Source organism: Adiantum capillus-veneris, chromosome 25, assembly GCF_014529385.1.
Source record: "Adiantum capillus-veneris isolate H3 chromosome 25, ASM1452938v2, whole genome shotgun sequence".
Classification (NCBI taxonomy): Eukaryota; Viridiplantae; Streptophyta; class Polypodiopsida; order Polypodiales; family Pteridaceae; genus Adiantum; species Adiantum capillus-veneris.
Window position 1 is genome coordinate 27,623,801 of NC_140955.1, and position 15,254 is coordinate 27,639,054.

General features: G+C 39.6%; 1 protein-coding gene across 1 annotated transcript; it reads left to right on the top strand.

Moving 5' to 3' along the window:
- The first annotated feature begins 2,285 nt into the window (after positions 1-2,285).
- LOC147424618 (pentatricopeptide repeat-containing protein At4g13650-like) lies at positions 2,286-5,369 on the top strand. Its single transcript, XM_086500423.1, has one exon. It carries the CDS (start codon positions 2,383-2,385, stop codon positions 4,711-4,713), a length of 2,331 nt encoding a protein of 776 aa, XP_086356549.1. The 5' UTR covers positions 2,286-2,382; the 3' UTR covers positions 4,714-5,369.
- Positions 5,370-15,254: the final 9,885 nt, after the last annotated feature.

Sequence of the window (15,254 nt, forward strand, 5' to 3'; positions counted from 1 at the left end):
ACTTACGAGTAGTCAGTGCCGATCATTTATATCATTTGTACTTTTCAAGCCAGAATTTGATTTCAAGTTGTTAATCAATGATTCCCAGAGTCTTGTACCATTGTATCATTTTCGATTCATAGTATGGGTTGCCACTTATGCAGTGTTTTATAATTTGAACTTGTCTATTCAATTCAGTTGATCCATATGTCTAAATTTTGGTACCACGTTCATCTGAGTCTATCTGTCCATTAATCTGGTTTACATTTAAAAAAAAATTATGTGCCATTTGAAGTTATTTGAGATCTGAAGTCTAAACCGTTACACACACACACACACACACACACCATCATGGCTCTCTCTGCAGTCCTCTCAAAAGTAGCAAGTTATTGTTGGAGGCCTCACACAAGGCATACTTGGCTATTTACTTTAAAAAACATCAGTTGTCATGATAATCAATATCTAATTCTCCTAAATGATTTTCTCATGTTAAACTGATCATTTAATATGGGGAAGTGGCAGGGGAGAAAAAGCTAGAATATTGGTTAAGCTAGCAGACCAGCCACAGTAGGGATCCAAAGGAGGGAAAATAGGGATCCAAAGGGGGGGCCATCTGCAAAAGAGCCATGTGCAACAATGGGCTAAAAAGACCCTAAGGTTCAGCCCATTAAGACTTCCAAAATGCTAAGGTTCCAAAATTCAAAGGTTGTGTCCAAAGGTCAACCATGGGGGAATTGGATGCTTTGTGTGTGTCCAAAAAAGTCTTTACAAATCCCTACTTCGGAGGGGGCGAGCCTTGCTTGTAGGGGATGAGAGAGAAAGTCACACACACACACACAAGCTCCCTTTACACAAAGGGAATGAGGGACACATGTCAGCTCCCTAGGCCAGATGCCCACAAGGTGTACATAATTCCTATTGGATGGCCTTGGAGGTGGACCAATGAGAATTAGTCTAGACTAAATCTAGTTTAATTAATTTAAAAACACTTAATAAAAGAACCAATGAGAATTAAGCTTACTCTCTAGAAGACTATTGGACAGTTTCCCAAGGGGTCCAATGAGCATTCAGCAACCCAATGGCTTGCCTGATTCCTATTGGCCAGGAGGCAAAGGGGTCCAATGAGAGTTTAGTTGCATTTATTAATTGTATAAAGCTCTCACAAAAGGGGAAAGGGGGACACATGTCAGAAGGCTATCACTTATACTGCTTAATTATCATTGGCTAGCCCTAGGGAGGTCCAATGAGAGTGGAGCATGAGCAAATAGCAAGAGGGGTCGCCCAAGAGAGAGAGGGGGCTGATTTTTGCAAGGCATTATCACACACACACTCACACAATCTCATGTGTGAAGTAAAGAAGACTCTCTCTCCTTCTCATGCTTTAATGGAAAGCTTACCACCTACTCAAGCTTTAGTGGAAAGCTTGTGAGAAGGGAGGCCTACACCAACAACTCTTGGCTTTGTGATGCAAATCCAACCAAGAGCCAAGCTTCAATGCATGCTCATCTCCTCTACCATGCTAATTACTAAGCTAAGCTATGCTAATATGAGTGATTATGTGAGGAGATGTACATCTTTCTCGTAAGAATACTCCTACTTCCTCTCAATCTACTCTCATACCCTGCTAGCTCTCACCATCTTCGGAGGTCTTGGGTCTAAGACCGGGGAGAATCGATGTTGTGTTTGCTAAGTGTTTTGCTTAGTGCATGAAGCTTTCATCTTCATTGCACTAGCTAGTCTTGAAGGAACACAAAGAATTGTATTGTAAAATGTCTCTCTTGATGGGAGAAACCATAATACAAAGCCTTTTGGAGGGGGGACGGGCTCCATGTAAATCCGGTCCTCAACTGTTCTCTCTCTTTTGAAAGTATTGTTCATGCTATCTAACTAGGTGTTATGCTTTTTGTTGCTCTCTCCACCCAAGCACTCTTGTAATTCTCATTAGGAATCTATTCTAATGAAATGCCCACTATGTTCATGCTAATTTCCGCTACACACAAGTTTTTAGGCCATCAAATGTTACATTAGTAGTGTGAGCTCAAACGAAATCTCTCCTTACAAAAAATGACACACACACACACAAAACATCCCTCTCTCTCTCTCTCTCTCCGTCAATCAAAGAGAGAGAGAGAGAGAGAGAAAGAGAGAATATCTCATGAGCTTCTTAGTAGTATTTAAATTTGAAAAATATTCTCCTTTTCTTGCACCAATTAATAAATATCTTGGACATAATTAATAGCATAAATTAATAAAACTTGTCACAAACTGTTTCGAGAAGGTTCACAAAGTTTCCAGTTGCTCAATTTCAATTCAATGCGAATACTGCTACCTACGGAAGCACAGTAGTTATTATTTGTGGCACAACGCTGCTAGGGGAGAACGGGCATTGTGCGATCGCCATGGATGTTAGGACGGGCCATGGCACCCTCGTCGAATGGTGCCTCAAACATTCGAGCTATCGGCCTGCAGCGTTCTTGTGGGGTGGCCAGCTTACCTGCCAGCACCCATCACCAAACTTTACCAGTACGCCCTCCACCTTCTCATGGTCTAAGCGATCATCCGCAGCAGAAACCTCCGTGTCTTCATATTCTGCCTGCCTCCCATTATTCCGCTCTTCTGCAGTCTTTCTGCAAGGAAGCCTCTGTTGTGAACGGATATCTTGTACACGATCTCCTCATAAAGTCCGGCTTCGACAGAACTACGTACTTGCAGAACATGCTCATACATTTATATGCCCAATGTGGGTATATAGAAAATGCATACTCATGTTTTTGGCGCATCCACTGGCCTGATCAATATTCTTGGAACTTTATGATCAAGTTCTTTGCCCAACAAGGTAACACCGACAGAGCTTTCGAGTTGTGCTACCAGATGCAGTGTGTAGGAATGCTGCCAAATGAGTTTGTGTTTGTTAGTATGTTGTCTGTATGTGATAGCCCAAAACACCGTTCCAAGGGCTTGCAAATCCATGCTTCTGTGGTTTACAGGCTGAACAAATTATATGCTATTCTAGGTACTGCCATTGTCAACATGTACGGAAAATGTGGGGACTTAAAGAACGCTGAGAAAGTCTTTGGTAGCATTCTAGGGCATGACCAGGTGTCTTGGAATTCCATGCTTGCTTTGTATGATCAACTTGGTCGGAGTCAAAATGCTCTTGATGTCCTTGGGCAAATGTTACAAAGCCAGGTGTCACCAGATGAATCCACCTTCACAAGCATAGTTTCTGCATGCACTGGTGATGTTCCCCTCACCAAAGGCAGGGAGCTGCATGATCAAATTATTAGACATGGGTTAGAGTCAGGAGGGAATGTGGGGAACTGTTTGATCAATTTCTATGTCAAGGGTGGATCTTTGCATGATGCACAAAAGATTTTTGACAATTGTGTTACTCAAAATATAGTTGCCTGGACAACCTTGATAACGGGATATTTGCAGTATGGCCTTAGTAGTATAGCTTTCTTCTTGTTGGACCAAATGCTAGTGGAAGGTGTTTTCCTTGATCAAGCCTTGCTTGTCAGTGTATTTTCTAGCTTGGTCGAGTTACAAGCGGGTAAATATTTGCATGCCCGGATGATAGGTAGTGGATTTGAATCAGATGCTAAAGTAAGTAATGCCGTGCTATGCATGTATATAAATTCTGGCAGTGCAGAGGATGCTTTGATTACTTTCAATCAGTTATCGACCCGGACACTCGTCGCATGGACAATCATGATGGCTGGTTATGCACAGAATGGGCAGGTGCAATGTGCTTTAGAAGTTTTAGAGCAATCAAGAGTCGAGGGGGTTGGGCAGGATAAAGTTATGTTTATTAGCATAATTTCTGCCTGTGCAAGTGCATCAGCATATCTAGACGGGAAGCGAATCCATGCTTGTGTAATAGGCTGTGGTATTGAATCAGATGTTTCTGTAGGAAATGCATTGGTCAACATGTACAAGCAATGTGGGCTTCTTGAAGACACCTTCACAATGGCTGCTAGAATGAACAGCTGGGATATTGTCACCTTCATCAGCATGTTTTCTGCATGTGGAGACCATACAGCCCTCCAAGATGGTAGGGTGCTGCACGTCTGTCTCATCGAGAGCGGGTCAGAGGTGGATGATGCTCTGAGAAATTCTCTTCTTACCATGTATGGAAGGTCTGGCAGCCTTGTCGATGCCTGTGCAATATTTGATGAAGCACACCCACGGAACCTCGCTCTCTGGAATGCCATGATCGAGTGTTATGCACAAAATGGACATGGCAAGGATGTTCTTGAATTTTTCGACCAAATGGTTCAAGAGAGAATGATTCCAGATGCAGCAACTTTTGTCAGTGTTCTTTCTGCATGTGGGCATTCTGGTCTTATAGATGAAGCTTATATGTATTTGGTCTCAATGTCTTATGATTATGGAATGACTATAGAGGTTGATCACTATAACTGTGTGGTGGATTTGCTTGGTAGGATCGGACGGCTAGAGGATGCTCAACTCATAATTTTAGGCATGCCATGTAAAGCGTCTAATGTGTCGTGGTTGACATTGCTTAGTGCTTGTAGAGAGCAGCTGGATGTTGTTCGTGCAGAGTGCGCTGCTGAACGGGCATTTTCCATAGATCCTCAAGATGCTGCTCCTCTTGTAGCTCTATCGAACTTGTATTCTGCAGTAGGTAGGCGAGAAGATTCAGCGAAACTGATCGAAAGAGTGAAAGGGATTGAGACAACAACTTTCGGAAAGGGGGCCAAGAGTACCTAGTTTGGAAAGAAAGTTTCCCCAAAGTCCTCTACAAGCATTGCAGAGAAGCTTTAGAGGCCAACATGGCTTTCATCTACTTTTCATATAGACATTTACACGAATTAATGTACACATGTTTGGGGCATGTAACATGAAACTGGCAGTTTTGTTAACATGAAGTTACAAGTGTTGTAAACTTGCACAAATTGGATAGGTCCGAGTTTCCTACACCTTGTAAAGTATCAGGTGTTTGATCTAGCCCTCCCTCTCAAGTCCTTCAGGGGGGTCTGGTAAAACATGAATAGAGCCTGTCTTGTTAAGTGCAGCACCAAAGACATGACTCTGGTCATATGAAAACGTAACTTGGAAGTGAGATTTGTATGCATGATTGGAAGGTTGGGAATAGCTTCCTACCCCGAGGGGTCTTTTGCTATGACTTGATTTTGAGAGAGTATTATAGCTGCCATGATCGAAAGACATTAGCAAAGTATACTTTCACAAAAATGGAAAAGCAAGGAGAATCAGCAGGTTGTCCCACTCATGTAGAGCACAAGAATTTATCAAACTATTCGCTTTTTTGCCATGCAATACCTCTTTTACCTATTGTGATTCTATGGTGGGACTTGGTTCTCTCATAAATACACATGGAGATTGCCTTTTTTTGCCCCTAATATTTATTTTATCACTCTGGTGATAACCGGTACCTTGCATGGTATGGTGGCAGCATTCCTTGTATATTTGACCATTGTGTGAACAAAAAGTAGAGAGAATATGGGGGCCTTTCGAGCTATTGACAAAATTGAAACGTGAGTGTTTAGTTTTTTGGGTTGGGAGAATGCATACAACATCGTCATCATGTTGCTAACAAATTTGTCAATGGCCATACGCAAATGTGGGTGCTGCTTGTGATCCCCTTTGGAATAAAGCCATCCAAAATGTGTGGTGACATTATAGGAGTGAAACATTTGCTTAGTTTCCTGCTTGGCCTCTGCAATGGTTTTTCTCTTGTTATGTACCAGCAATTTGAATGACATCAGAGCAATTTGTGGCATCATAAAGCTTAGCTTCGAGCGGTAGCTTACAGCCCTCAAGGCTAATTCTATGCACAGCAGAGTCTCTGTAAACTGCTTAAATTGATGGCCAAAGTTGCAGCAGTAAACTTGGGCTCTCTCTCTCTCTCTCTCTCTCTCTCTCTCTCTCTCTCTCGCGCTGGAACAACCGGCCTACACACTAATAACAAGTAGGATCCTACACACAAAGGTATATCCCATTCACTGTATGCAAAGTTTGCACCATCCCTTTGACTTAGTTTTGGACTTGTCAATTTCGTTAATGAACTTGAGAGATGAGATAAACAGGGGCAAGGATTTACACGATTCTCGAGGGAGATAGACGGCCCACAAAATGTCAGTGGTGTTGACTTCACTCCCCAACTGGGTCTTAAACCCATGACCTCCACATTGGTAGGTTGGTGTGTGGGTTTGGTTGTCCAACAATCCATCTCAAAACATGATAAAGTGAACATGCACAAGCAAAAGTAAACTTGGCCCTAAAAGTTAAACGCGGATGTCATCCAACAACGGATGCCAGTTGTCATGAAAATCATGCCCACACTCACCGTTGTGGATCCCACCTCTCCAACATCATCTAAGATCTTACCCCGTGTGATATAGTATTTGAGGCAAAAAAGGCAAAAAATGGGCAGTGCAATTGCTTTGGCATCGCATTCCTTAGAAAAAAATTGAAGTGAGTTGTCCCGTTTTCAGCATAAGTCGACCACCCAAGGACGAAAGACATCAACGATGTTAGGTTAAACTTTAGAGTGCCCCCTGAAAAGAGAGAGTATCTATGCAACACCATTGCACACTTGCCTTAAGGTTCATCTCTCTCTCTCTCTCTCTCTCTCTCTCTCTCTCTCTCTGCCCAAGGCCTTTTTTTTGTTCCTGGCGAAAAATACTTTTTTTGGGGTGTATATGAGTGGAAGTGGTGGAAATAACCTGCCTTGAGAAAAAAAAAACGTGTGGAAAGTTACAAAATCATTCACTAGGGATTATCATGCATTTCATGGGTAGGCGCCACATCACGCAGTGTTAGGATTTGACATGCACCATAGAATTTCAATGGACACTCATATTTGAGGATTTCTTATCCGCATGGATTTGGCATATTTTTCCATAGCCATTGTGAAAGCAATGTTCAAATTTTCTATCCATTCCAACTTCCAATGATTGAGATTCAAAACTTACAAAAGTAGGCCATAAAAACAAGGTACATGCTACACATATAATCTAATCTAGATCCATAGTTCTATGCATGCATCAAAATGTATAGATAATTGCAAGGAGCGATTGAGAAGATTGCACACGTAGACATGGAGCAATGGGGCTTTGCAATGCACATTAAGGGTATTATTACTTTTATGCAATATTTAGTGATTTTTTTCCCCGGACGAGTAGATTAGGATAATGCCCATTTGTTGACATTCTATTATAAATCCCGAGTGTCTATGAATGACCAATTTTTTTGTTTACCATTCCGTTGACATCCTTGGTGTTTCTTTGCATGTCATGTGACACTTTCAAGGCCCTTGGATTGGTGGATGGTGGTCAAATCCTAACGCTGGGGTGTGTGTGTGTATGTGTTTGTATGTGAATCGCCACTCAAGCAACAATGGAAGTGGATTGCTTCTTAGGTGGCACTACATTTTTCTTAAGTATACATTGCCAAATGACCGATCCTTTCAGAGATCGGGTTCATGGAGGGAGGCAAAGAAACCTCAAAATATGTCTGGCTTAGGTAGGTTGGAGGTGTTCTGGCTCGCTCCCGACGAAGTGAAATTCTCTATGTCTGTGTAGAGCGGAAGTGGATGACTGGACCGATTGATTCCTACACAGGGTTCGATGCTCTGCTAGTCATTTATATTCTTTGATGTTATGGGATACCCAAATTTTTTTATTGCAGTAATACATGATTGCATATTTTATTTAGATGGGACAATGAAAGATTCTCTTTTGTTATTCTCTTGTTTTTCTACACACTTTGTTTCACCCTCCACTCCTCTCTCTCTCTCTCTCTCTCTCTCTCTATTCCCACAATGCAGTGCACACATATAGGTCACCCTCCCTAACGTTATTTTTCTTGAGTACACTTTCATTCATATAACCCACAATGGTAACACTAGTTTCTAGGTGCCTCTGGATGCAGTCCGGCTCATGGACTAAACTTCATGCTAGGTGGGGTGTCAAGAACTCCTCCCCTATGCAAACACTTATGTAACTTAGATGTATATTGAAATTGTATAAAAGTGTAAATTGTGTATTTTGTGCATAGACCTCTAGGGAGGGGTATCTCTCAAAATGTTGATATAATGACTCCTTATCATTGGTTCCTTGAGTACAATCAAGAATACCTTGTTTTGATAGTTCTTGTTCAACTATGTTTTAAGATAATCCCAAGTTACTATATTTGATAGTTCTTCTTTAACTGTGTTTTAAGATAATCCTAAGTTACTATATTTGATAGTTCTTCTTTAACTGTGTTTTAAGATAATCCCAAGTTACTCTATTTGAATTGACATTGTTTTCATAACGATGGTCTTTATCTTTTCCAATTTGAATTTGACAATAAGGGATTTGTTCTCGGCAGATGAATGAGCCAAATCAAAATAATCATCCATACGCTCAATCTAGTCCTTTAAGAACTTTGCCTACATCCTTGCCTTCTCTGTTGAGGTTTTCACGTTGAGACTTGCAAAGCATAGCATTGATGTCATAATCAATGATCGTCAATTGAGGTGCAATTGGAACATTGGTTGCATCCACTCCATTTTATCTAGGAAGCATAGTTAACTACTGTACCATATCAAGTCAAGATTTCTCTTAGCTCAAAATATCCAATTTTGTCTTAAAGTTTCTTTAAGTAAAATTAAATCTATCAATTGAGAGTATGAAATGAAAGGAAGGAAGAGAATAATAATGAATAAATTTTATCAATTTCTACATTACAAAATTCTTTGTGTTGAAAACTCATCTAATATATTGCCCTTCAAAGGCTACCATTATTCTCTGATAGTCCTAACATAATGCACTCGATGGTAGCTATTGTGACACCCTCTGGAGTACTCCACTTGTCTCTTTGGAATGTAGATGCAAAACATGTCCTTTGTTGCTTGCAAATTGTGCCATTCTTAAATCAATGAGTAAGGGGAGTTCTTCGGAAATTCATCCGGTGTCTACCACCCATCAGTACAATGTATGCTTGCAAATTGAGCTATGCACTAGGGTCTATTATAGCCATTGAATAGAATCTTCACATTGTGTTGGTTGTGGATAGTTGACCTTCTGAATACTTCAAAGAATAATTCCCAAGGCACTGGACTATGTAGAGATTGACTAATCCACCCATCCACTTCTATTCCTACTATATGGATAGAGAGAATTTCACTTCGCAGGGAGCAATCTAGAACACTTGGAACTTATAAAATCCAAACATAGGTCGAGTCTGCTTTGCCTCCCTCCATGACCCCAAGCTCTAAAAGGATTCCAAATATGAACAGGTGGTAGAGAATCAACACCAATTATACTAGCTTAGATGCCATGCCTCTTCAATGAAACATCAGGTGTTTAGGCAAAGCCAAGTCGTGTAGGTCATTCAACCCCTGATGCACTAGCCATGTAGATGAGCCTAGCAAAAAAAATATAAAGACCTATGCAACTCTCCCGATCCAGCAAAGCCCTAGGTCATCGACACTTTCATCTAAGTCTAAGCCTCATTGGCTTCCATAATCAAAATCACAACCATAATCCATGAGGAATCTCAACCCTTTAACATAAACCATATTCCTTTTTGAACTAATTCCCACACTTGAAGTTTTGATTGTACATGCTGCAACCAAACCGTGCCAACACATATGACTCTTAAAGAATGATTTTTTTAATGCATAAAAGAAGTTCGACCAAAGACTACCAACCAGAGACTAAACATAAATTTTTAAATCTTATTTTAATAATGTTTAACCATGTGTAAGTAATGTACTATGACTGCACCTCACACTCTTTGCATATAGAGCTAGTTTTGACTTAGAAGGGTGAAACACACTACATGTATGCACATGAGACATCCACATACATCCATGAGGTTCCATACATCATATGACATCATCAAATCACCCCAATCATGATGCAAAACAGTCCCACCACTTTGATCAAGCATATGCCATAACTTTACATATATGTAAAAAATGGCAACTTTTTCCTATTTTTGGATGCATGCTGACATGCATCAAGCTTAGTCCCATAACATAGACTAATACATTATCACATCACTTTTCCAAACATGAGACTTATGACAACAACTGTGACATGAAAAGAAAGCCCCTTTATTTATAATTGCCCATACATGAACATCAAACACTTGAAATCAACTCATTAAAATAAACCATACAACATATATGAATCACTCACCAAACTCACGAGTCCATATGATACTTCCCCTTAGCACCTCTACACGCATATGTAACCTCGCGTAAGGAACGGTTAATAAGTCCCACTCATGAAGTGATATTGGTGATCTAAATACATTTTCCATCAAGTTTAGTCAATTTTTTTATTTGGTTAAGTGAGTTTTTCCATCCAATGATTCTATATAGCAGTTCTCCAATGAGCCCGGGGTCCAAAATATTGATTGTGTAGTGGGGTAGAAAGCTATTTTTTAACCATAATGCTTTAATTGTACAAAATTTTTACATGGCACATAGAGATAAAATGTTTTGAATGATTTTTTAACCTTCGGTTCAAAGGGTTTGACCTGATGCTTAGCCGTTTAGGAGATACGACCAAAACAATGTTCCTACTGCCTACATGATGTGAAACAAAAAACATTTTTTATGCACCCATGTGATCATAAACACATTTTATATCAATGTGCTGAAAATTATGAAATAAGAATATAGCATCCTTATAGACGTCCAATAAGCCCATACATGCCTATAAAGAAACCATCGAGAGGGTAGTTTTATAGAAACAAAGTAAACCAAGTAGCTTCATATCGTGATCACGAAGTGATTATCGATGATCGTAAGTCTTTTCTCTTTTCCGCAAGAGAGTGGTGATGAGAGCTAGATAGAGGTTTCTTCTGAAGTATGAGTTCATTGGGGATGACTCAGGAAGTCAACGTGGCACAATTTGTGTCAGGTTTACACAATCCTTTGAAGACTAGAGTTCAAAGTATTTGATTGATAATTTTTTTAAATATTTTGATGCGGGTAAACTCATTGAACTTAAACTATCTAATAGTATCAAGAGAAAGCTAGAGCCTACTCCTATTCATGAGATCAAAAGACCTCGTTCTGAAGATGAGAAAATATCTAGAAACTCACAAATACGAAGGGAGACTTTATTGCGTATGAAGGCTAGGCAAGATCACCTTTGTTACACTTGCCTTGACCCTGACCACCAGTGCAGAGATTTCCCATTTAATGGCTCAAGATTTACAAACTTATTAAAAAAATATTAGTCCAGGAACCAAAACCCAAATCAAAATTTCATGAATCTTAGACCTAGACCACCTACAGTTCAACAGAACTTCAATCAAAATCAAAGACCTCCTCAATTTTTTGTTATAAAAAAAGACCATGGAATCCACCTTTTGTGAGAGATGGCCCACCGAGTGGATATCAAGCCAATGCGTATGTTCATGCTGCAATGAAACATCAACGAGCTAATGAGAAATTTTTAGTAATTTAGACCCCAACAAATTTCAAGGTAAGCATTTTATCTCATTGATTGATTCTCGGAGTAGACATTCTTTCATCTCTCTTAGATGCGTTAGAAATTTTATGCTACATGAACACCTTAATACTGACCTCACAATGCACTTAGCTATAGGTAGGAAAGTTAAATCTTCCACTTGAATGGGGGAGTTGAATTTTTTTTCGATAGATACAATACTTCAACTCATTTTAGAGTCTTATCCATAGGAGTCTATGAGGGAATGTTAGGGATGGATTGGCTTAAGGAGAATGATGCTCACTAACATTGCAAAAATGATTCATTAACTTTTTGTATATGAGCATAGCTCCAAGGTTAACATTACAAGAAAGCAAGGACAGCCTAAAATTCAACTCGTGAACTTCACTAAACTAATGAAGAGAAATGAAAGAATGAGATTATTTATGCAATATAGCTTAACCTAGTGGAGAAGAAGTTGAAAACACCTCAATCTCAGTGGCTAACTGAATTTGATGATGTGTTTCTTGAGGAGCTTTCAAAGTTGCCACCCAAGCGTGAAGTTAATCATGCAAAAGAGCTTATTCTAGGAGCTCAACTGATTGCTCATGTTTCTCCATGGAGTAATACTATCCTTTTTAATTGGAAGAAGGATGGTACTTTATGCCTTTGTATCAACTATCTTGGATTGAATCAGGTTGTAACAATCAAGAACAAGTATGCAATACCAAGGATTGATGGGTTACTTGATTGATTACATATTCTTTTTTCATGAAAATTGATGTTAAATGTGGCTATTATCAACTCCAAATCAAGGATGAAGATATACCAAAAACAGGGTTCAACACTTGATTTGGACCTTATGAGTTTACATCATGCCTTCTGCACTTACAAATGCTTCAGTGGCTTTCAATTGTCTTATAAACGACGTGTTTAGAGAACATCGTGATGGTTTTGTTCTTGTCTTCTCTGATGATATTTTGATTCTCTCAAAGAATAAGGAAGAACATGAACAATATGTGCGATGAGTACTTGAGCTTCTACATCAAAACCAACTATATGCTAAGCGTAGCAAGTGTACTTTCTTCACTGATGATAAAGTGGAATATTGGGGATCCATTGTATCTAAAGATGGCATCTCTATGATCCAAGTAAGATTGAAGGTCTTGAAGCTTGGCCTACACCTAAATATGTCATAGAAGTACGTAGATTTCTTGGATTAACGGGATGGAATTGTACTTTTGTTGAAAGCTACACTAGGATAGCTTATAGCTTCTCTGTTGACCAATACCCTTATGAAGACTAAAGTGTTTTCTTGGAATGATTGAACCCAAGCTAGTTTTAAGAGACTCAAAGAAGATTGGGGGTATGATCCAATTTTACAACTTTCGGACTTCACAAAGATGTTCATTGTCCTCATTGATCCAAGTAGACAAGAAATTGATGGCGTTCTATCTCAAAAAGAAAGATCGGTAGCTTATGAATCTTGTTTCTCTAGAAAGGACTATTTGTGCATATGGAAAGTGCTATTTTGATTGGACTCACGTGTTATGTTTCTCATGACAGTGTCGCTACAAGATTAAGATCACCTACATCACTTAGCCTTAGATGAAAGGATCAATGACTTGGGACTTTGCGATCGGAGGTATTGCCTAGATCTTCTTCCTTTTTGTTAGGCTCATCTACACATTTAATGCATTGGGGGTTGAATAACCTACACGGTTAATGCACCAAGAATCTTGCCTTAGCTTTGCCTAAACACCTAATGTGGAACCAAAGAGGTGTGTGGCACCTAAACTGGTATGGTTGGTGCTGATTTTCTACCACCTACTAGTAATTGAAATCCATTAAGATCTTGGGTTCATGGAGGGAAGCAAAGCGACCTTGGCTTATGTCTAGCTCAGGAAATTTGGATGTGTTCTGGATCTCTCCTTGCAAAGTGAAATTCTATATGTCCATAGTAGGAGTGCATAGTAGGAGCCTACATACATCTAAATTTTTACAAGCAGTTAATTTTGAATATGCTGGAAGAGGGGAAAAGGGAAACACACTTGCCACCACACAATATGCCTCTCTATAGCTTAGGTGTAAACACTGCAATCCATTCCTCTAAAAACCTCAACAAATACCCAAATTTCACAGCCAACCTTCATCTGCACATATCTAAGCACACAGATGCTTGTAGTAATCATGGCTCACTACACACCCAATCATCCCTCATCTCTCAATTGTAGCTCTCTCTCTCTCTCTCTCTCTCTCTCTCTCTCTCTATATATATATATATATATATATATATACACACACACACACACACACACACACACACACACACACACACACCCACACCCAAAGTGGGGAGGGCTCATGCACACACACAACTGGCACGATTGCATGAGAGAATAACACAAGAGAAGAGGATGGGGGAGATAACATTGAAGATGGATGCTTCAAAAGGGATATGATAGCTTGATTCTCTTGAAAAAACAAATGTGACTCCCTCTTCTCAATTCAAGAAAAAAAGCCTTTCCTTCTTCAAAGAACATGCATTTAAAGAGGGGTTTTTAAATGTTAAGAAACTTCTCTTCCATTGCAGATTACTTTACTCTTTTTAGCAACTTTGTATGTAGACTTTCCCTTACACTTAAGCTTTTCACCATCGTTCGCATAAGAGTTTGCATGGGAATTTACCCTTTTGCACTTGAGTTTCAACCTTAGTTAAAATTCACTTTATGAATCATGTGAGTTAATCCTTCCATTTTCACTAGCAACGACGATGGTGGTGGTGGTGGTGGGAAGAGAGATTACCCTCAACAAAAAAGATCTGGCCACTTTTGGGCACCCATGTCACCAACCCCACCACCCATTCCCATTGGAGGAGGCTCATCCACCCCTAGAGAGCCACCCGTTTCCCACATGTGGAAGGAGAAGTTGCCACCATAGCCATGGAGCACCAAGATCCACTCTCCTTTTGGATACTTACGAGAGCGACTTCATCTTGTATATATATTATGAGTATCTAGATTTTCAAAAAGCATATGGGACAACTAATTTCCACATGGCAATAGGAGGTGAACCTTTCACAATCAACTTCACAAACTTAAAAAGAAATTCAACCATCCATACTGACTTTCCCAAAATCGACAAATGCCAAAATTTTCCTTTGCCGTTGTGCACTTCAACTGATCATATCTTTGTGCTCTTACCTCCAATTTTCAAACCATCAATCACACCTCACAACTTACATAGAGTACCACCTTCAAAAACCCTAGCAAGATGAAAAAATACCCTGATGCATGCATTCCAAGGTGACAAAATATGGTGCTGACCTGGCCCCTGAAAACCTTTGATAGTCATAATTGCATCATTTGATGGCATGGGAGCCACTCCAACACTTCAATCCTATGATTTCACACATTTTACGACTCCATTTGATATAGATCTTGAATGCACTTCAATCTTCATCTTCCTATAACCTACACACTAAGTCTCCAATTGACAAGACATTTGGATGAGATTGAAAAGCACTAAAAAGGGGGAAAAGTCCACCTTCAAACTTGTACTTTTTCTCAAATGTATAATACCATGGAAATCAAGCCTAGAGATCATATTTAGAAGCCCTATGATAAAAGTCACTTTTAAGAAATTATGAGGAGAACTCACTGTAGGTGTAAGTAGAGAAGAGAGCAAAGCAACTTTGTACTTGACATATCTTGTGATTTGTTAGTCCAATTTAGGTTTCATTAAGTGCATTGCGTTTCTCTCCTCTTGCTCTTTCATTTGAATGTATTCACTGTTGATTTCTTGAAGGTTTACAACTACACTTTGTGAGCCTTAATT